A 23,123-nucleotide genomic window follows, 5' to 3' on the forward strand; every position below is an offset into this window, starting at 1 on the left:
CAAGGAGAAAGCATTTATAGCTGTATTTATAAACTATTTATTGTCTATTAATGCTTAAAAAATGATGTATTAACTGTTTACTCATGCTTACCTAATGATTAATAGCATGCAGTTATTATAAAAGTGTAATCACTAATTCTGAGTTGGTAATGTTAATTGGTGTCTCATTATACCACTGCAGACAAGAAAAGTGATAATACTCTAAACCCAGATTATGTGCCAAATCTGTTTGTCTACCTGTCACCTGTCAACGACAAAGAAAAACCAATTGCTACAAGAAATTTGAGCAAACACAAGCAGTCAAGAGGAAGAGAAGTTGTACCAGTGATGTGTCAATGTTACCCCATGGTAAATATACTGGCCATGAGATGGACCACAGTGACAGCTTTCCTGAGAGCGGGCAGAGTGGGGAACACAGCTACTGTAAAGACCCTATCCATACTGAGAGCAGTGTAGCATGCTCCGATGAAGCCTGTTGAGAAACTGTGAAGAAACTGACAGAAGAGTGTACCAGACTGAGGGCAGAGGTCTATCAACTTAGGGACAGGGTAAGCAAGTTATCTTTCCAGCAGAAGGTGTTCAAAGACAATGATGAGATGGTCCAGGAGGACTCAACTGGACTTCCATCCTATTCCAAGATGATGGTCGTCTTCACCTTCTTGTCGGGATTCCTAAAGGGGGGACCTGGGCTGACTCCCTTTGTGTAACATTTGCCCATCTGTTATGCCCTCAGAATAGAGACTACGTAACATTGTGTTCCCAGTGTAACACATAACTATATGAACTGATTTTTATACAAGTGTTTTTATATTTTTACCACATGGGTAATTAGGTTGTGTAGATTCAAACTGCATTTCTACTGTGCAAATATTTATTCCTACCAGAAACCCTGTGCCCGGCTCACAAATAGTAACTTAACCGAATGTTATTGAAAAAGGCATTTTAAACTACTGATTGTAAACTAACACTTAATGAAGATATGAACTGCATTAAAGGAATAGTTCACTTTAAAATGAAAATTCTGTCATCATTCTCACCCTCAAGTTGTTTCAAACCTGCATGCATTTCTTTCTACAGGGGAACACTGTTATTTGAAGAATATTCATATTAACGATACCACTTACCCTTCCTGTTATCAAGAACATTTTCTTCTTCTCCAGATGATAGATTCCTGGATCATTAACCCATCCTGAGGTGAAGTAGCGGTAGGCTTCAGCGCTTTTAAATGCCTTCCGGTGAATGAGGGATTGTGGACGAGGTAGTAAATGTCAGCGAACGTCAAATCTTTACAAGTCAGCAGTTCGCTTGACTTTGAAGAATATTCAAATAACACAGATATTTTGAAGAATGTCAGTAACCAAACAGTAAACTGGAACCATTGACTTGACTTACATGGTAATTTTTTTTTCTTACTATGGAAGTCAATGGTTCCAGTTTACTGTTTGGTTAATGACATTCTTCAAAATATCTGAGAACTGTCCCATCTTCCTGTACTGTTAATTATCCAGGGGTGTGTTGGTGTTACACTGAGGTTTTGTGAATGCTTCTCCTGAAAATTTAAATAAAAGTAAAATTAGCAAATTACAGGTTAGCTTGATAAATGAAAACATATTTTACAATTGCTTTACAATTGGAACACGTATAACGTCATTCTAGACAGCTATCTTTACATTAGTAACCTTAGTTATACATATGGCTGAATGTGCTGTGCTCATTGTTTCTGCCTTAAATTAATAGACAGTGATTTGTCTACATTTCTGAAATGCTTAATTTTGACACTCTAAATTGTATATGCATTTTCTGGAAAGATGTTTTGAAATATTGTGAGTGCTTTAAAAATAAATGAGCTTGTCGGACATTGCGGGTCTTTGCGAACGGTCAATTTATTTCAACAATGTTCAGCAAGTAATTAAAAGAGTGCCACTTACCCTTCCTATTATCAAGAACATTTTCTTCTTCTCCAGATGATAGATTCCTGGATCATTAACCCATCCTGATGTGAAGTAGCGGTAGGCTTCAGCGCTTTTAAATGCCTTCTGATGAATGAGGGATTGGACGAGGTAGACAGTAAACACGGATCTAAACCTTAAGTATAAATTTTATTTAAATACCGTTTAAATACCTTTTCATCTGTAATGAGGTGTGCTGTGCTATTTTAGTGTGCGACATCTTTCCGATCACTAAGTAGAGGCTACGCAAAGGTCCTAAAGATGGCGGCCACAACAAAAAAGTCACCTGACTGAAACCCATGAATAGGGGATTATCATGCTGATACGTAGTACTTCCGCATTCAGTGAACTTTGTGCACTGTTACTTCCGGTGAATCACCCGTCAATCTGGCGAAGTGATGACGGACTACACAAAGTTTATTTATACGGCATCCCTGGTTAAATTTAATTTACCAAATTTAAATTTAAAATTTAATTTAAAAAATAAATTTACCCAAAATTACATTTTCTGACATACATAGACTGACGGAACAACACTCACTTACAGCCCGCTCCAAAGAGGACAAGGGATACGCTTTCTTTTTCGAGAACTTCATCTATGACTACGAAGGTGAGTGGCTATTAGATAGGTTAGCTCATGCTAACATCAGTTTGGCGTCAGCTGAGATGTTCTTATGGTTAAAAGCTGTTTAACCTATAAGATTATTCACCTATAAATGAGGGTGAGTCAATTCAACCATTTAATTTGTATTCTGTTAGTTAGCCTCTGTCAGTGTCAGCTAGCTAACGAAGCATACGAGTGTGACTTTTGCTAGAATGAACTATCCACAGTAAATGCATTAATTATAGTTTTGTCCACCAGTGTCCAACATCATTGACAGGATGGTGGCTGTCAGGTCTAGGTATTTCAGGTTGATTAAATTGTAACCCCTTCCACTGTTGTTTACATCAAGTCAGTCAACAGCCATGTACAATAAATTGCTCTAGCTTTGTGACTCATACGCACGGTATGCAAATATCATGATAATGTAACTTTGTATTTAAATTCTTTAGTATCCTGTTGGTTGAATCCAACATGTTGTGTAAGGGGTTACTGCGGTTGCAGATTTCCTAAGATTTTTAGTTCATTGTAATGCTGTTCCTTAATTGTAACGTAAACAACTTAACGTTAGCTCTTCTGAAAACGGTTCAGTCAGATGCTAACGGACTTTATCGAAGACACAAAACCATTTCTATAAAGTAAATATTCAACAGAAGTGTATCAATTACACGTAAGACGTATATCAGGAAGGTTTGTATGTATTATTTGTGTGATTTTGGTAACTAAACTTACCTGAAAGCAGAGAAAACAACAGTGAGAGACGCTAGTTTGCTGTTTGTCAGTTAGATGAGGTTTTGTCGTTTCCATGGTTTCCATCTGCTCGCGCGCGCTCCTGTCTTTGAATCATATTTGAATTCGACTCGCGCACGTACGCTCATTGAAACAATCGAACGCGTCAAACGGCACGCAGCATTTAAATAAACATCTAGAATTATAACATTTAACCATTTAAAATATCATTAATTTTATATATTTTATATAATGAATTTAAAACTCATTGTGTAGTTCTATGACCCATTCAGTTGACAATTATGCTTTTTATTACCATTTTGCTTTTACTTTTATTGTAAAGCAATTTCAAGGCATCTGTATTATATAAAGGCCTACATGTAATATAAATATGTAACATAAAGTGTGGAGTGTAACTGCAACAGGCCCGTAATTTCATTACCATCTTTAATTTATATAAAGAGTGCTTTCTTATTCTCTTATAGCCTATATATATATATATATATATATCAGTGCTTTCTTATTCTCTATATATATATATATTAGTGCTTTCTTATTCTCTTAATATATATATATATATATATATATATATACTGTATATATAATTTTTTAAGAGAATTAAAATTACCAAGTTATTATGATTAGAGGACGTACTGACAACATTGTGGGCATGTGGGCAAATCTAAATGTGGGCTACCTAAACTAAACCCGCATGGGCACAAAGGTGCAAAACCTGCTCATGGGCCCGAATGGGATGGCCCACAGTGGGCCATCATTGGCTTAATGTGGGCAGCCCGCTAGTGTGGGCTGCTCACTGATAGCCCGCAGTGAGCCCAAAGCTGTGGGCCTCGCCTGGGCAACCCGCACTGGGCCTGTTTAGGTTTGGCGTGGGCTGGCCCTAGCCCACTGTGCCCACAAAAAGCCAACGTCGGCCCCGCAGGGGCATGTTTGCAGGGATGAGTCCAAAACTTGAAAATGAAATTCAGTTATATACTGATAAATCTTCCTGATGGCCTTAAAGCACCTTTTTATTATTCTGTCTGCTCCATACCCTTCAGTGTTTTACTCATTAAAAACATTCCTTCAAAGGTTTGCCTTGAGTCAACATTGAAAAAGGAACAAAGAGTGGGTGGGAATGCTGTGTTTTTATTCCCTCTATACGGTCAGATGAATAGGCAGATTTCAGGCCATTCAGCTCATTGTAATTTTATTTACAACAGGAAAGAACAGTATATTACAACATGAGTGTTTGGGTGTGTTTAACCAAGTAGGGCTGATATTTGTTAATAATTGTTCTCTGCAGCAGCTAATAACTGTTCAGATGAAAATAGCCTGTTCTTTGTTGAAAAAGAGGCCTAAAGTTCTTTGGCCGGGGCCTATGCCAAAGAACTTAATAAATTCATGCTTGCCAAGCTGTTAATAAATATACGCTTGTTATATCATTTTATCTCCCGAGTCTTTCTGGTAGAACTGATTTTTCCAGCTCTGAACCACCTTCTCTCTGGGTGTTTGAGAGCTGGCATAGGCCAGGAACCTACCTGTGTCAAAAGGCTAGCAGTGCCATGAATTGCAGACGTTCATGTAGAACTGTCACAGTAGATTGTCGTTGTCACAGAACTTTCAAATTGCTTGTTTAGCAGTCATTACCCTCCACTTATGGTAAAACTAATGAATAATGAATGCATGAATATTTCTATACAAAACAAAGCACTATCACAGATTTTCATCTTCCAAAATTTCTTCTGACACTGCCAGAATATCAGCTGAGGTCAAATTTGATCGCAACACTCAATAATTGACCCTTCGCTAAGCCCCGCCCTCCCTAGTTACTGTTGCTACGCCTGTCAAGCTTTTTGCGGCTGGCCCATCTATTATAGTGTGGATGCACCCGGTGTCAGACATTTCAATGAGATAATTAGTAATTTTCGGCGAACAAGTGAAATATCTGAGAGAGCAAGACAAAAGGGACTACAGTATGCATTCGAGGGATATATTCACGACATTATATGCAATCGATTAGAGAATAATTTCTTAAAAATTGAAGTTAAGCCTAACGTTATAGTCCCAGCGCAAGCAGAGTTATAGTCCCAGCGCAAGCAGCAGCGCCTCATACGCTGACCGTTCAAATGGGAACAGCTATGCTCATACACAGCAGGGTATGTGAAAATAATCTTAATAATTATAAATCAAACAGCTTATCCATAAATCTTGTGGAATAACACTAATACCGGGAGAGCCACGATCGGATTAAGTTACTTAGTAAGGGGTAACGTTAGTAGGACGTCGATTAACAAAATGCTGAAATATATTTTAAAGTATGTCAGTGAGCCTTTGTCTTGTCTCTTTAATCGTCTTATTTTACGTTATCATTATGACCAAAGAACCGTCAATATTTCCAAGCAATAGGTGTTTTTGTTAAGCATGTCGACATTTACCGGTAGTTGTGAATGGATCTCCCACACTGCTTGATCACGCCAATCATTTCTCCCCTTGGCTTTTAGATTTTCTGGAAGGAAAACAACTCCTCTCCCCCGTCCAAACTTTTAGTGCAGCCTACCTGTATCAGATTTGCACAATCCATACGCACAATGCTTCAGCATGTTTCCCTCATTCGAAAGCTTGCCAGACCTCCCGCGCATAGTTACGGTTGCTAAGACATGATTGGCCAGTGGCGGTTTTCGGGTGTGGCTTAGCGAAGGGTTGTCATTGTTGGTGAACATTTCAAAGAACTAATGATCGAAGATTTAAGATTTTAGCCTAGGATCAGAAGACTATTTTAGGATTTGCTAAATTTGTCTCAGACGGCCAATATTTTACAGAGTGAACCCACCTTAAAGAAGATGCAGGTGGTGTAAAATTAGTTTCTCTTAGTCTAAGGCTATGTTCACACGGAAACGATTCTGAAGAGAAAACGCAAAAGTGGCGTTGCGTCATCACTTTTTATTCTGCGTTTAGACGAGCGTTATGGGTGGGAAATCCGCGTGCATATGGTGGCGCAAAAGTGTGTGAAATTCAATGTAGTATGCACTCCAGGCTGCTAGGTGGCGATGTGGAGCACTGCCACACTACAACACCAAGTCCGCCTGCACAAAACCTTCACTGTTAAGTGGACTTTTGCGTTTTTACCCTTTACGCGGGAACGCGACGGTGGAGCGTTTTTAAGATTTCCACTCTGGAGGGTGGTCTCACTTTTTTGCGTTTTTAAGCCTCAAAAAGGCCGTCGCCATGTAAATGAAAGGCACATCCGAAAAAATATTTTTACGTTTTCACCCGCGAGCGTTCTCGTGTAAACAGGGCCTGAAAGTCATTTTGGTGTAAGTCCAATCAGGCTTTTGTGTGTCATGTACTGAGGAGAGGGTTTTGTCTAGCCAGATTGGCCAAGTGGAGGCTCTAAGCCAAACCACGGCTAATCACTTGAATTTGCCACAGGTGGACTCAAAGGGTGGAAACTTATCGTTCTCATTGAGAAATGAGAGGCACAAAAATAAATAAATTTGCAGATGTCATTTTGGGTCTTAAAGTGTGAATGTTAAAAATGTCAGCATTTTAGCATATGGGTACAACATAACAAAGTATGGGAAAAATGTAAAATTAGAATCGGTCTGTATGTCCAAGTACAGCTTCAGTGAGAACAAATTTTATTCAGACTATTCTGTTTTATTATTTCGTCAGTCATTTAACAAGTTTATGTGAAGCCCAGAACAAACACTATTATTATGGATAACAATACGGGATAACTGTTAATATTTCACTGGTGAGAGATGAGGCAACGCCCACAGACTCCATCTGATTCATCAGCCACTAAATAAATTGCCTGAAAAAATGCCAGTCAGTTTAACTGGATAGATACAGTCATAAGCAACACATGCAATGTTCTGGTTGCTGGTCTTGTTTTGCGTACTGAAGTCTTCAATTAACAGTTCACTAAAATAGAATAAAAAAATCACTGTCTTTCAGTCTTGTTTGAATGTGTTTAGGATTTGACTGATAGAGCCAAGTCAGTTAAGGTACATTTATGTGCACTCTTTTCACAACACCCACTGTTTCAAGCAGCTTTACAGAAATGTAAATTGTTATATATCTCAACGCCAAACATTGAGCAATTTGGAGCTGGGTGATAGTTTTACATTTGATGAAGATTTGTTATTAGTATATTTTTATTTATGTATACGGGCAAATTGGATATATTGGCAATCTTGTTTGCACCTCTGCATATTAAAACTTAACATGTTTGATTGTGCTGGGGCATTTTTTTTACCCCTAATCTAAAATTTGAGGGGCATTTCTGTTATTTTTGGTGCCATTTTTGCCCCAAGCCCTGCTTATTTTCCTAGCCTGTTTGCATTGTTATGCATGATATCAAGATTAAAATACTTATGCATGTTTAAAATCGTAAATGGACTGCATTTACTGTATATAACGCTTTCACAGACCCAATGGCCACCAACGCGCTTTACATTTTTGCCTCACATTCACCCACTCATACACTCATTCATACACCGACGGCGGTCTCAGCCATGCAAGGTGCCATCCAGCTCGTCGGGAGCAGCTGGGGTTAGGGGTCTTGCTCACGAACACCTCGACACTTGGTCAGGTGGAACCGGGGATTGAACCACCAACCTTGCGGTTTGTAGACAATCCACATGAACCACTGAGCCACTATGATGATCATCTTTCTCAACACTTTGGCTTTTCACCCACCAATCAGAAATTAACAGGATTCAGCATTCTCTTAAAGACTGCGATTTCACTTTTTTCATTTTAAATAGTGTGTAATGTTGCTTTTGGTGCATGAACAGTATCTGCAAAGTTGCAGCGCTGAAAGTTCAATGTAAGCAGAGATATGTCTTTTAAAAATCAGGAAGTTTAATGCCTACAAAAACGACTCGATTGGGACTACAGCTGGGTTATGGTACGTCCCTAACCCGCACATTTGCATCAACCCCTCCCTCAGAATATGCAGAAAATGGCATGCGTATATTTCTGAGGCACGTCGACTCGTCGAGTATGTTGTTCACGCAGCTGTCAGGTCTTCTGTGTTTCGGGCTTCCCATGGACGCTATACTTCGTCAACAATGGATACAATTTATGTTTGATTATGTTCCTGAAAATGACGATGGTAATCTAGCTCTCTGTGCTGCGCATTTTATGGAAGACAGCTTCCAGAATCTCCACGAGTTCAACACCGGATTCAACAAGAAACATGAAGCAGTTCCAACTTTAAAACCAGAGGCAGCAGTTGTTGGGCCACAATCTGTAAGTAGGCTAAGACTTCATCATTTTAAATGTATTTGCATGTATAATTCCAGACGTAACGTTAGCCTTAGTGTTTTAGTGTTTTATTTTTATTTTTCAAATGCCAGCGCTGGCTTTATAGCCACTACTAGTTAGCCTATGCTATTTTGTGTCCACGTCCACGACAAACTCGTACAAACATTATGGATCTTAATTTTCTATATAAGTACTAATGTTTTAAACGTATTTTTCATGTATATATGCTTTATGACTTTATTTTCGATTTGATCAAGAACGTAAACATGCCAACGCTGTTTGAGTATGACATTAGTAGCCAGTCAGTTGCTATTGTTGCCAGTCAGATGCTATTGTGTAAAACAAACGTGCAAAAAGTTAAAAAATGTAGCAAATTATCATTCAGAAACGTTTATTAAGAACCGTGTGTGGTGAGGTTCTGTTTGACTTGCTTCATCGCGGCTTTCTCGGTCTGATTCTGCCTCAAACTGAAACTGCAGTTCGACACATATTTACATTCTGGACCGGAGCTCACGTTCCGCCCGTAAAGGTAATGGGCGTTAAACCTTCCGTACAACGTGAGAGACAGTTTAGCCAATCACAACACACCGGGCCAAACTAACCAATCTGAGCCCACTTGTTTCTGAGGGAGTGGTTTCATAGAATCAGGAAGTGAACCGCTCGTTCAGGGGACAGAGGAGAGCGCGGCTGACAATAAAGCTGAAATTTATGAAAAATAAGACTTTAAAAAAAAGAAAAACCACGAATACATGTAATATTGCACCCCATAAATACAATTATGCAAAGAAAAAAAGCAGTCAACCCCCCCCTTTAAGAATTTTTTGTACAACGCCAACAAGTTTTTCAAAACCTCACTCTTGTGTCAGGACCTAATCATCAGCAAGAATTGAAGCCACCAGTAGTAATAGGAATAGGAATAGTAGTTCCTTTGATTGACAGGTGGCTGGAGCTAACCTTTGACCTTCCGGATACCCTCTTTGAAGTAGGCATTAACCTTTGACCTTGACATTCCGGCTTTGATGTAGTGACCTTTCTATTACAGAACATGTGTTCATTTGTCTTTGATCCATGGGGGGTATAATCATTTATTCTGATAGTAAGTTTAGACCATCTTACCCCAGGGGTATAATCATTTTTTCTGACAGTTTGTTTTTGACCTGTTGATCATGGTATAATCATTTATTCTGACAATTATTTTGCCCCATTGTTGTTATGTGTTATAGATCAAATTGACCCTTCGCTAAGCCCCGCCCTCCCTAGTTACTGTTGCTACGCCTGTCAAGCTTTCACGACTGGCCCATCTATTATAGTGTGGATGCACCCGGTGTCAGACATTCCCAATGAGATAATTAGTAATTTTCGGCGAACAAGTGAAATATTTGAGAGAGCAAGACAAAAGGGACTACAGTATGCATTCGAGGGATATATTTACGACATTATATGCAACCGATTAGAGAATAATTTCTTAAAAATTGAAGTTAAACGTTATAGTCCCAGCGCAAGCAGGAGCGCCTCATACGCTGACCGTTCAAATGGGAAACACAAATTGAGGAACAGCTATGTTCATATAGGGTATATGAAAATAATCTTAATAATTATAAATCAAACAGCTTATCAATAAATCTTGTGGAATAACACTAATACCGGGAGAGCCGCGATCGGATTAAGTTACTTAGTAAGGGGTAATGTTAGTAGGACGTCGATTAACAAAATGCTGAAATATATTTTAAAGTATGTCAGTGAGCCTTTGTTTTGTCTCTTTAATTGTCTTATTTTACGTTATCATTATGACCAAAGAATCGTCAATATTTCCAAGCAATAGGTGTTTTTGTTAAGCATGTTGACATTTACCAGTAGTTGTGAATGAGTCTTGCACATAGACGCTAGATCACGCCAATCATTTCTCCCCTTGGCCTTTAGATTTTCTGGAAGGAAAACCATTCCAAGCCCCCGTCCAAATTTTTAGCAAACCGGTATCAGATTTGCACAATCCATACGCAAAATGCTACCACATGTTTCCCTCGTTCGAAAGCTTGCCAGACCTCCCGCGCATAGTTACGGTTGCTAAGACATGATTGGCCACTGGCGGTTTTCGGGCGTGGCTTAGCGAAGGGTCAATTGGCGTTTTGTTTTTGACCTATTGACCCCGTGGGGAATAACTCCGGAAGATTAGGTGACGGAATTCCCCATCTCCGCCAGCTGTTGCATTCTGTGACCAAATAATTTTCTAATAATGCCCCATATCACATATAGATTTAAATATACTGTGAAAAATAAAATCATGAAATGAAATTGATGAAATTTGAAGACCTCTTGCAGAAAAAGGTTTTTACTTTCATCCGCTTGCACTTCTCCACCTGTGGAAAATAATATAAATATCTTAAATAAAAATACCCGAAACTAAAAATTAGCTTTGCTTACTATTGACATCATACCTTCAACATCTAGCAAGAAATCACAGAACCAGGCGTAGGTTCTGATTTCATTGTGTCTGCGGTTGCTTCCCTCTTCTGCAAAGTGTGGGCTAAAGAGATCAATGAGGTCCTTTGCAGTCAGCGGGTCCACTTTGGCCAGGAAGAGATACCGGAGAGGTTTAGAATTTGCCTTCATTGCGGCATGTAATCCTAAGCATCCCAGACCATCGACAAACCTACAGTGAACAACAATGAGATCATTGTTTTCATTTAGTATTACCAAATTTAAATTATTACACAATTTCACAATTTAAGTTCACCTTCATTCATCTACAACCTCCAACATTCAAGACAGAAATGCTGTAAAGGTGCAATGCTCATAAGAAGGTAGAATTTCCTGCACATTGGACGACTGTCTCCCTGTCTGTAAGAGTCCTACACTGTATATTTAATGATCAAAGGTGAAGCCTCCTCTAAACCCTCCCTGGTCTTTCCAATAGTTGTGGCATCTTGGATTTAAAAATTAAAATTTCTTAGTAACATATCAACTTGTACTTTAGAAAAAACAATGAATTATCCAGGACTTGGCATCAGCATTAACAAAAACACCTGCCTTCTACAGCTGGCTCCCGAAACCCTCGTCGACAATTTCAGTTAGGTCTACGTCTTCTGTCGCCTCTCCCACAACGAGACTAAATAGTCGTGGGGCAAAGAAATGGGGTGCTATGCCACCATGGATAAGACATATGCCTCTCATTTTACCCATGAGATGGCTGAAAAGAAAAGTTTCAAATAGACATTTGTATTCACATTTTGTTAAAATTTCATTGTTGAGACATACTTCCAACATGGGTTGGACCCTTGAATAACTAAATGCTTACCTTGGCTGTTCAGGGCCAGTAATTTAAAATGATCTGGCCCTCCAAACAGGCTCCTGCTTTTAAGGTCATTCATTAGGAGACGACAAAACTCTCTTGTTGGCCCACCTTCGTCCACTGCCCCTTCTGGGTTTTCACCAAGATCCATAAACACGACTCCCAGTGGCTTATATGGCTCAAACAGGCGTCTAGTCGTGCAGAGCCAAAAATGTCATCTCTGCATGCATGAACCATATTTGATGAGTATCAATCCTCATAATTAATTTGGTTGGTGAGCTCTGTGAGTAGCTCTATGGTATGTTGCCTGAAGGGGAGCAAGTATTACATATATTTAGAAGTGAATCAAAATAATTGAGATAACATTTGTGAGAAGATTGTACAGTTGTAAGGAATCACTTGAAGATAATTAAATGAGTAGGGTAGGTGGCTTACTTTGTTTACTAGTGATGAAAAGTTGACTGAACGGAGACATATGTTGGTGCTGAGAGAAGTGATGAGCACGAGCAGCTGATAATGCACATGCGTGTACTACCGAACGTACAGGTACAGCGGTCGGATAACCAGTACAGAACCGACTGTTTCTTTCGGACACGTTCGACATACTGAGAACTGATGAGTTGATGAGCTGAGCATGCGTGCATTTTTTTTTTTCTGAGGGACGAAATGTACATTTCCAAGTCTTTAGTTGAACATCAGTAAGTGTAACAAAATAAAACATTTTGGAAACATGTTTATCACATAATTACTGTATTATCACTGTATTATTTTAACAATTGGAAACAATGATTGGATTCTAAAACTCTCAAACTAAACATTTATTATTATACTAAAATAATATTTTCAGGAACAGCTCATTTAATTTCTAAGTAACAATACAAATCTTTGATGTAAACTCTTGCCAAGGTTTTAATGGTGCACTGCTTAGTAAATGTTTATAATGTGTTAACATAACGAATTAAACATATATGTTAACACATTATGAACATGATGTATACTGTATATAGGCTACAGAAGGCTATTGGAGACAGACATGCATCGATTTTTTAGTTTTGTCGACTGTATATTCAGGTTTCAGCTCAGCACACAGTTATGCTATGGTTCTCGAGTCGAGAACTGGTTGTTGCAGTTCTTGAATCACTAGAACAGAACCGAGAACTGTTTCTTTTGGACACGTTCGATACGGAGAACCGATGAGCTGGAGATACTGCGCATGCGTGATGGCACCGTCTCTGAACAGAACTTTCTTCCGGCCGGCTGATCCTGTGCTGATACATGAGGACGCAGTAGTACGGGTGAACCCAGGACTTAATGAGAGGGAGAATCGGCGAAATGTACGTTTATTTAATAACAAATAAAATGATGAAGACCATTTATGCATTTTATATATTTAAAACATGTAAAACATCCGCGTTTGCACATCGCCTAGGCTGCAGCAGGGTTCGTTTTCAAAATGTGAATGCAAGAAACTAATCCAAGATGATTATGACGATGTGTACTATTATTTAACTGAAGTTATGATTACAAATACCTTTAATTTGAAGTATTTTTATCCGCTGGGATGATAGAATTGACGTCATTACGTGAAGACGTAAAAGAACTGGTCTATGGTAAAAAAAATTGAGTTCTAAGAGGTCATACTTATAAGATTGTTATAAGTAAGATGTAGTGCATGCTTGTGAACTGTATAACTGTGTAACAGTCCTCCCCATTTATCCGGGCTTGGGACCGGCACTGACATCACACTGGTTTGTGTAATGTCAGAGGCTGGGTTACTGTTATTTTCTACATTTTCTTTTTTATAGAACAAATAACACTGTGTAAGACTCATCTACATAAAAAATAACATACCCACCACCAACACAAACACCACACACTAACCCCAGACCCACCACCAACACTAACACCACACACTAACCCCAGACCCACCACCAACACGAACACCACACACTAACCCCAGACCTAACTACAAATTAATACACAACTACCCCAACTACCACTAAACCTATAGAAGTAACCCAGTAACACACTCCCCACACACACTGTGCTCAGAGACGCTCCATACACACACACACTGTGGTATTTACAACATGGAATTGTGTTTCCTGCAGAACGCATTATAACTTCGCATAGGTACAGACATGGACTGGCACTTAGTCATGTACTTCTCATATGCCTCTTTGTGAGACACTTCCACATTTACATCAATCAGTGCCAATTCCATGCTACTCCACTTTAGAGAGCAGTTTGCCGGAAGAAATCGTGGAACCAATTTTGTTACATTCTGCACCTCAGTGGAACAATCAAAATCCACAACTTCCTCCTCCACAGGCTCAGACACGGTTTCACCTGCCACAGGAATCTTGGCTGGGTCAGAAGCAGCTGTGATCCGTAACTTGTGTGGTATTGACTCATGTAGGGCCCACAGCTTCAATCCATAGACCCTTGGCAGTAGAAAGTGTGGCTGCGTTCCAAACCGCATACTCAATGAGTAGGTACTTAATTTCAATAAGTACTTACTCATCGAGCGCTAAAAGAGTAGGTACTTTATAGCCAAATCTCGTTGAGTATGAATGCGAACCGGACATCTGCCATGTTGACGTTATCATGTGACCTACTACGCGTTATCACAAGCGCAACACCTTCATGCAATTAAAAAAAATATGAACGATACGTTTAATTAATCTACCTATAAATATCTTGATATTGATGAAACTTGCTCATTTTGTTGTGGTATTGTTGAAGAAACAGCTGCCTATTTATTTTGCGAATACATTTAGGGTTGATTTAAGTTGTTATATTTTAAACCCACTGACCAACAGTGTTATTCTAACGATACTTTTTTTTTATTAAGAAACCCCAAAATCATCATCTCTTGATTATGTTGTTAATTTCTTTATTTTATACCCAAAAAGTTTCTCCTTTAAGTTTTCCTCTTTTTCTTCATGAATTTACCTCGTTTCATCCCTCAGATATAACAACAACTTTTTTTATGTATTATGAAGAACTATAATGAAGATATTTAGCCTTTTTTATTGTTCTTATTTCCTGTGTATAAATATAATTTTATGTCATATTATGATGTACACAAACCAATGATCTTTATATTTTCTGTTTTGTCACTATGATTGTTACATAAACTATAGTATCTTTCCATGATCTTGCATATTAATAAGTTTAAATTATATGAGCGACAGGTGCTCTAACACTTCATAACATCAGTAACTTGACAGCACAACCTAGAACAGCGCTTGTAATGTCTGCACAAAGGAGACGGGCAGCTGCTTGAAGATCTCTTTTGGAGAAAACTGTTGATTTTATACTCCAAAAATGTAAGTATCACTGCTTAAAAATTAATATTACCTCAGAATGAATTTCATTGTTAGCCCACCCCAAAACTTAAACAAAATAATAATATTAAATGCTGACCAATACTTATATAACTTTTTATATACTAAAAATATAATTTAATAAAACAAGCAAAATGTCATTTGTTTTGTAATATGACAGTAATGCATGAATTCATTTATATTGCTAAATGCAGTGAAACATCTCAATTGTCAGTCAATCGATGAATTAATGCATAAATTAATTACATTTTATATACTGACAACAATAAGAAACATGAATAAATGAGTAAAAGAACAAATAAAAGTAAATAAAAGTAACCATCACAATAAACAAATGCATATACAAGTCAACACATGAAACAGCTTTATTCAAACTACAAGCATGTATTTACAGGCACTGAACCCCAAACCCTACTGCCGACTCAACACAGCGGTTCCTATTCTTTGATGACAGCATTCAGCATCATGAGCCTCTCTCCACCGGATAAACACACGCGTGTTCTTCTGTCCCTGTAACATACAGACAAGATTCACATTACGAGCTCAACACTGCATTTACATGTTGAGGTTGATGTGTTAACTCACTTTTAATCCAACTTAAATGTTCCTCAATATATCAACACCAATAAGGGACAAATTAAATATATATCATGTTTAGTTACTTTATAGATGTTTTTATTCACAGCACATAATTTGTCTAATGTAAGCAGTGTTGACAACAGTGAATTATCCTACATAATAGCACACACATGTATTTTTCATGTTGGGATGTGCTCACCTGCAATACTTATACAATATTTTCCTTCCTGATGTAAATAGACATTTTAAATAAGCGTTTTTAAGATGTATGGTTATGTAAATACACGTTGGAAACGTAACTTCACGGTTACTGGAGCTCCCCTGTTATCAATACATAATAAAACATGTGTTTACAGCAAAATCACAACTATACTATACTGTCTAACTCCTTTAGACGTTCAACAGTTAAAACGTTTACTCTATAGTAGTTTAACACATACGATTTAAACCGTATTTACTCACATTTGAAAACCCCCGCGTCGCTTATCTCCGCGATGTTGATATTGACGTATCCTCTCTTCTTCTTCTTCTTCTTCTTCTGTGATTTTTATTGGCAGTTTGCAAGCTATGTGCATTGACGTATCCTCTCGCGTGGCCTCCTGGGATAGATGAGTATCATGAGTAGCCGTGGAAAAGCACTCAAAAATCTGGGCGGAAGCAGTAAGCCATCCGGGAACTTCTCGCCTACTCTTTTTATGAAAACTGATGTTTGGAACGTACTGCTTCCTTCACGTACTGTTTTCGCCTACTATATAGTAGGAAAGTAGGCATATTGGAACGCACTTAAGTCCGAATCTCGCGACAATTGCTACGTCACCCAGGTAATTCTCGCCTACTCTTTTGGATTCATTCATACTTTTTTGCTCGCCTACTCTTTTTCCCATACTAAATAGTAGGGAAGTATGCGGTTTGGAACGCAGCCTGTGACAGAACCTGCAGACTTCGCAAACGGGCCTGGGTCACAGGAAGCTCCTCCAGCAAACCCCTCAGTTTCTCAAAACTGATAAAGTCCACATTTTGAATAAAGGCAATTGAGCTGACAAAGGTCATCACTTTGACGAGCTCCTTGCCTTTTAGGGACTTAGGCAGCCTCTGCAACACTTCTTTCGCCCATGGCATTCCATGGTCCATGTACTTCTGAGTGTTGCGGATGAAGCAAAGCCCCCTCTGCTCCATCTCCAAAGAAACGTTTTTTTGAAGCGGTTCATTAAAACGAACTGTCCGAAAGAACCGGTTCGCGGAAAAGAACCGGACTTCCCATCACTAGTGTTTACTGATGAGTCTATTTGCTCAATGGGTTCAGGATTTGGGGCGTTTAAATGGATTTCCAATATTTCAGACAGTGAATTATTTCAGTAATCTTCAAATAACAGAGCTTGTATAAAGTAATGTATAAAGGTAAGCTGTGACTTCTAAATCATAAAGGTCCATTATTATCTTTTAAAGCTGCACTGTGTGATATTTTCCCCCATCTAGCGTTGAAAAGGTATATAACCATCCAGTGAATATTAATTTCTGTTCCTCTCAATTCCGTCTTCGTTTTAACTCCTACGGTGAGCGTATTATTCCCAGATTAACAGCTTCCAGTTCCACTTCGTCCATGAGTGTCACTGAGTGTAAAATGCGAAAGGCATTTCCAGGTTTGTCCCTCTTTGGTGAATGTATTTTCAAGATAGAGGCACAACATGGCCGCCGCCATGTATTATAAACGGCAGATTCTACGCTTACGAGAATAATTTATTAGTTGCTGGAAGTAATTACACATGAATAAGCACATATACTTTTGATAGAACAAAGTGTTTTTTTGCTAAGAATCAACTTAAAAAGTTACACAGTGTAGCTTTAAGGTAAGACTGTTTTAGAGCTACAGTAATACATAATTGACTGTATTAGCACTACACAACCATAATATGATTGTTTTTCCAACTCAAAGAAACAATACCATGAGTTACTTACTTCCACCTCCTCTCCTTCCAACCACTGAACAAATAGTTTCAATAGTTTTTTTTGGAAAACCAGTTTCTACTATTTCTGTTAAGGGTTGTTGATTTAAGTTTGTAAACATTTCTTTATTCAAATTCTTTGTGATACTATGTAAAAGATAGCTTCCTTTTACAGTATATTTTCAGCTTACTTACTGAGTAAATGCTGTTGATTTACATAGTAACTGTAGTTATTACAGATTATAGGGTAAGATCCCAGTAATTCCATGGAAATAAAAATAAACACAGTTTCACTTTACTTACTGAGAATGTTTTAGTTAAGTTGCAGAACACACATAGTAAAAGTTTGTGATTTCTAAAATGTTTAAACTGTAGCAAAGGATGTGGTAAGAGTCTGGTAATACAATGGATATAAACAAGGCTTCCTTCCGCAGTGCAGTTACACTTTACTTACAGAGTAAATTGTCCTATTCTCCTTGGTAACGTTGCAGGACATACGGACTTATAAATTATGACTATATGGAAGAAAAGGGAATGATCTTTTACAGATTATATGGTATGATTCCGGCAATACCACGGAAATAAACAAGGCTTCATTTTATAGTACAGTTGCACTTTACTTACTGAAATGTTGTGGTTGATGTGTGTAACGTCATTGCCGTAAAGCATGTCGTGATTCTCGCGAGATTTGTCAGGGGCGCTCCTCTCAAACTTGCATTGCTGGTTTTCCCAAGCTTTACTACCAGGATGATTCACCCTATTATGAGTTTGTTTACCACTGAAATGACTTTGAAGCTGTTATATTAAGGTAATATTCTTGCATAGTATGCCTTTAACAGTGGTGTTTTTTCTCCTGGTAGTTTCTCTGTAATTCCATTCTAATAGTAATCACCTTTAATTATAAGTAATTACACACCTAAAATACTATAATTTACCATATGCTTACCAGGTAAATACGTAATTATTAGTTTGTAGTTTCTCTGCATTTACATACTTGATACCTGTGGTAATTACCAATAACCAACTATAACCAACTACAACTGTAAATACCTAGTAATTAGGGGACTGTAAAAGGAAGGGTTATCAGCTTACAAGTTTTACAAAATTTTCAAAATATCCTTTGAGGCCATGTAAGTTTTACAGCCTAAAAGTGTTACAAGAAATGGGACAGATATTTTCAGAATTTTTTTTATTTCTGAAAAATACATTCTGATATAAAAAGTCAAGTGTCACTCAACACTTATTTGTGTCATTATTCCAAGAGACATGTTATGACATGATATTGACACATACGGATTCACGAGTAAAGAACCGGCACGTATTTGGCGTGCTGTCCGAGGTGAGCGCTCAGAGCTTGGCCCGAACCCAGAGTACTCCCACGTATGTAAATGGTTAGCACTGGAAGAGTGGATATGGGGTGGCGGAGAGATGCTGCTAAACTGTCAATTGATTGAGTCTATATATCTATGGCCATGTCCACACTAATACATTTTCGTTTGAAAACGTATATTTTTCTCTCCGTTTTGGCCTTCCGTCCACACTGAGACGGCGTTTTAAGTCAACAAAAACATATCGTTTGGAAAACGCTCTCCAAAGTGGATAAATTTGAAAACCCCGTTTTTACGTTGTAGTGTGGACAGTGAAACTGGAGGTATTTCAAAACGATGACGGAAGTTTAGTCATGTGATCCATGTAGTACCAATAGATATTCTACCAATAGATATACAGATATTCATCTGTATTGTGCCTGTTATGTGTTATTCATTTTTACACTGTTGCTAAAATATGTTACTTTCTATGTTACTTAATATGTGCTAATCTTCATAGCTCAGTCCTGCAAAGATGACAGATAATGTACTTACATTTGCTGTCCTTGCGTTTTAGACCAAACATATGGTGACTGAATGCAACCTGGATGCATCCGTGATGGTGAGATATTTTGCTAAATAAAATTATCCTGTTATTGTGCGATAACATTATTATTTATTTTCCCATCTGTATCATCTCAGTGAGCTTTTGTGAAGTTTCACGCATGCGCAGTTAAGTGAATTTAGAAGTTTCTCATCCACACTGAAATGTCAGAAAACGGCTGAAAACGCTAGTGTGGACGGAGAGCGTTTTTAAACGAAAACCCCGTTTACAAATGTATCCGGATTAATGTGGATGTAGCCTCTATATACCTCTTATCATTGATTGCTGAGTGCTCTCCATTCGTGTTATTTATCTAAACATGCTCCGACCAAACTTTGTTAATAAAACATCATTAATAATACAGAAACGTAACTTGAGTAACTAGTATCAAAATAAAACACAAATTAAGTAAAATAAATTATTTCAGTGACTCCAGAACTAATTACAGAAAATAGGATTTTTCTGTTCTAGTTTTGAGAGTAAATCTGTGGGATGACATCCTTATGTTATTGAAAACAGTTCCCATTTTATAATAAGTGTCTTTTAAATTTGTACTATTAATTTTATACAATGCACTTATTGCTCTTCCCTTACATCTAAACCTACCCATACCACCAAACCCGTCCTAACCGTATCACACCTTAATAGTATCACCTTAATAGGGTTTTGCAATGCAACATCAACACAATAAGCATATTGTACCTACATAACAGTACATAGTAGTTTTATACACCTTACATAAACTGTAACCCATTAACCAAAAGTATTTAATCAACAAATGTTCACGTGCCTATAAATGCATGAATGCCAGACATTTATATGCATATCAAGCATTTGTGCATCAGAAACAGACCCTGCAGGAATGATGGAAGAAGATCCCACCACCACCAGAACAAAGGTCCGATTAACATGGCCTCCACTGATTTGTGATCAAGTGCATTTAAAAATAAACCTGCATATACATTCATTTAGACCAGTCACATTGCATAGGTGATTACAAAACTTTCAAATATAAAATATGCAATAATAAATGTTTTTGGGGATTTTGTTCTAATTATGTTTTCATTTGCACTGGAGCAAATAATCATTATATCTCAGTCCGATCAGGGACTCCTAATATAGAGTCTAAATAATGATTTACTTATTATCAACCAGTGATAAAGAGGACGTTAATCATACAGTAGCAACAGGCCAAAGTGTCTGTGATGATATCATGAAAATCCTCAGGAAACTTTTGCCTACTGAATTCCCTTGACGCGGCAGGAATCCAACATGGAAGACGTGAACATGGCTAAATCTGTCTGTTCCCGAGTAGAAAAATAAACAAGAGTGACCCGTAGATCAATAAAAAATGTCTTTCCTTCATCTTCAGTTCATGAGGGCCACTGTGCTCTCCGGCTGTCCTCGGACCAGCGCAGAGAAGAACTCCAGCGCCAGACACACGTGAACAGGCACAAACACATAGGTGGTGTAGATGACCATGGCCATCAAAGTACAGAGGACTGTGTTGAAGACAGACTTTTCCCACGGCTCCAGCACATAGATGCCTGTGATGAGCAGGTACTGGTAGTACAACCAGCCCATGTTCTCTCTCATCTTCTTCATTTCCATGTGAAGGGCCACACCGCCTCGCTATGAGCTGAGGGGGAAGACGACAGGGTGAGGCACACAATGGACACACAACAACAGATCAAATCATGCGTGAAAATACAGGTTAGGAGTGCTAGTGTGTGTCTTTAAAGAGCCTATCAAATTACAGCACAGGAATTCATGGCTCCGCGGCATTCAAGGATGTGGCGATTTATTTTTGCGACTGTAATCGGATACTATTGATAGCAATTCCATCACTTCAAACAAGATAAACATGACTGATACACACTTGCGTTCCAACTGAATCGCGAGAATGAGATCTGTCACATTTATTATTTAAATCAGTGTAACCATATTCGATAATCAGTGGTTTATTGTTCCTCAGCTGTATTGCTGGTGACTAAGTGCCTGTCTTGGACAAAACAAACTATGTTTGCATGTGGCTAGTATGATAAATTATTAATTGCATAAAAAAACAATGCCTAGTCTATGTATGCTGTATAAAGTGAAAATAATGTCCATGATTTTTTTTTCCTCCTCAGATCGATTCAGTCAAAGTCAATCCTATATTGTAAGTAAAAGATGTTAGATTTTGCCAGATGAAGCACATTAGAATACATATGTACAGGACTATATTCAGGATCCCTACAGCCAATGACATATTGCATATAATAAGTTTCATCTATAGTGTATACCAAGATGACACGGAGAAAGCATTTAAACACAATGGACATTTCTTAATAGTCATTTGATGAGAGCAAAAACACCGGCAGTCTGTCAACTGTAATGCCATTTCCAGGCAACAGCAGAAACATATAAACATCATTTAACTGACCCTTTTAGTTGTTAGTAGGACATACCGAGTAATTTTTATTTTGCTGTACTAAAAAAAAGTACACATTCATGAAAACAGATAAAAAGTGCACGAGAGGGAAATATTCGCAATGTTTCCCCTTATCTACGCTGTTATGAGATGCTCAAACTATTTCACACATGGTTAGTTAATCACTCATCATAGTTGTTGGAAATTGTAGCAATAGTAAGTTGTGTAGTTGCAGTACATGATTAGAGTAATGTTTCATATTAATTTTCAAAGGCTGGATCATTGCGGGCTAAATAAAACACTGCAGTCATTTTAAAGCCTTAGCAAATGTGTTGTCAGGTATGATGAGAGTAATGTAAAGCCACTCACCTCGGCGGTAAAGCGTCAGTGAGGTGTGTTTGTGTGTGATGATCTGACGATCTCGCTGCTCTTCCAGTTACACACACACACCACTCCCACTTGACGTATTTACTCTCACCTGTGTGTGTGTGTGTGTGTGTGTGTGTGTAGCAAAAGAAATGATCAAACATATTGTGAAACTTAACCGATTGTATTCTCCTAACATGTGACATAGAGTGCCACCATCTCTCTCTCTCTCTACAGGTAAGGCTGTAGCCACAGTGTGGTAATTCTTTGACGTGGATGTTTTACAGAAGTATAGGGCAGTTAAGTAAAACAAATAAAAAAAACAAAAAAACATATAGGGTCAGTTATTCTAGTCACTAAAAAGTCCCTAGTGCGTAATCATGTTTCATGATAGAAATGTTACTCTGATTGACAGTGCGTTTACGTTACAATTGTAATCGGACCAGTACCACAGTTGGAATAAAAGAAGTCACATGTAACCCTGTCAGTTAAATTGGCCAAATCCTGATTGTAAGGGGTGATTAAACCTTTCTAATCCAATCGAGAGGGCATGTAAACATTTGAGATTGAACACCGAAACTAGAAATATATGAGAAACTAGAAATATACTGGAAAATATGATGCGTGGAATGAGCTGTCGTGTCACTCCAAAATTCTCCTTCCACTCATCGTCTGTGAAGAGGAGCAGGACAACGTCCCGTCGGTCCTTGTTTTGGCTGTGG

The 23,123-nt window shown here is 38.2% G+C and overlaps 1 protein-coding gene, 1 long non-coding RNA gene and 1 pseudogene across 2 annotated transcripts; all 3 read right to left on the minus strand.

Moving 5' to 3' along the window:
* Nucleotides 1–240: 240 nt before the first annotated feature.
* LOC148971919 (G2/M phase-specific E3 ubiquitin-protein ligase-like) lies at nt 241–14,321 on the minus strand (annotated as a pseudogene).
* Nucleotides 14,322–15,536: 1,215 nt separating this feature from the next.
* Nucleotides 15,537–16,690, minus strand: LOC148971920 (uncharacterized). The gene is made up of 2 exons (XR_016146783.1): nt 16,231–16,690; nt 15,537–15,699 (listed from the first exon to the last, which is right to left on the minus strand). It is a non-coding gene; the product is annotated as an uncharacterized LOC148971920 (long non-coding RNA).
* A 2,951-nt stretch (nt 16,691–19,641) lies between these two features.
* Nucleotides 19,642–22,469, minus strand: sptssb (serine palmitoyltransferase, small subunit B). The gene is made up of 2 exons (XM_089120780.1): nt 22,405–22,469; nt 19,642–21,261 (listed from the first exon to the last, which is right to left on the minus strand). The coding sequence occupies exon 2, from the start codon at nt 21,231–21,233 to the stop codon at nt 20,991–20,993; it is 243 nt and encodes an 80-aa protein (XP_088976906.1). The 5' UTR covers nt 21,234–21,261; nt 22,405–22,469; the 3' UTR covers nt 19,642–20,990.
* Between the last annotated feature and the right edge of the window lie 654 nt (nt 22,470–23,123).

Source organism: Pimephales promelas, chromosome 16, assembly GCF_988280905.1.
Source record: "Pimephales promelas chromosome 16, fPimPro1.hap1.1, whole genome shotgun sequence".
NCBI lineage: Eukaryota > Metazoa > Chordata > Actinopteri > Cypriniformes > Leuciscidae > Pimephales > Pimephales promelas.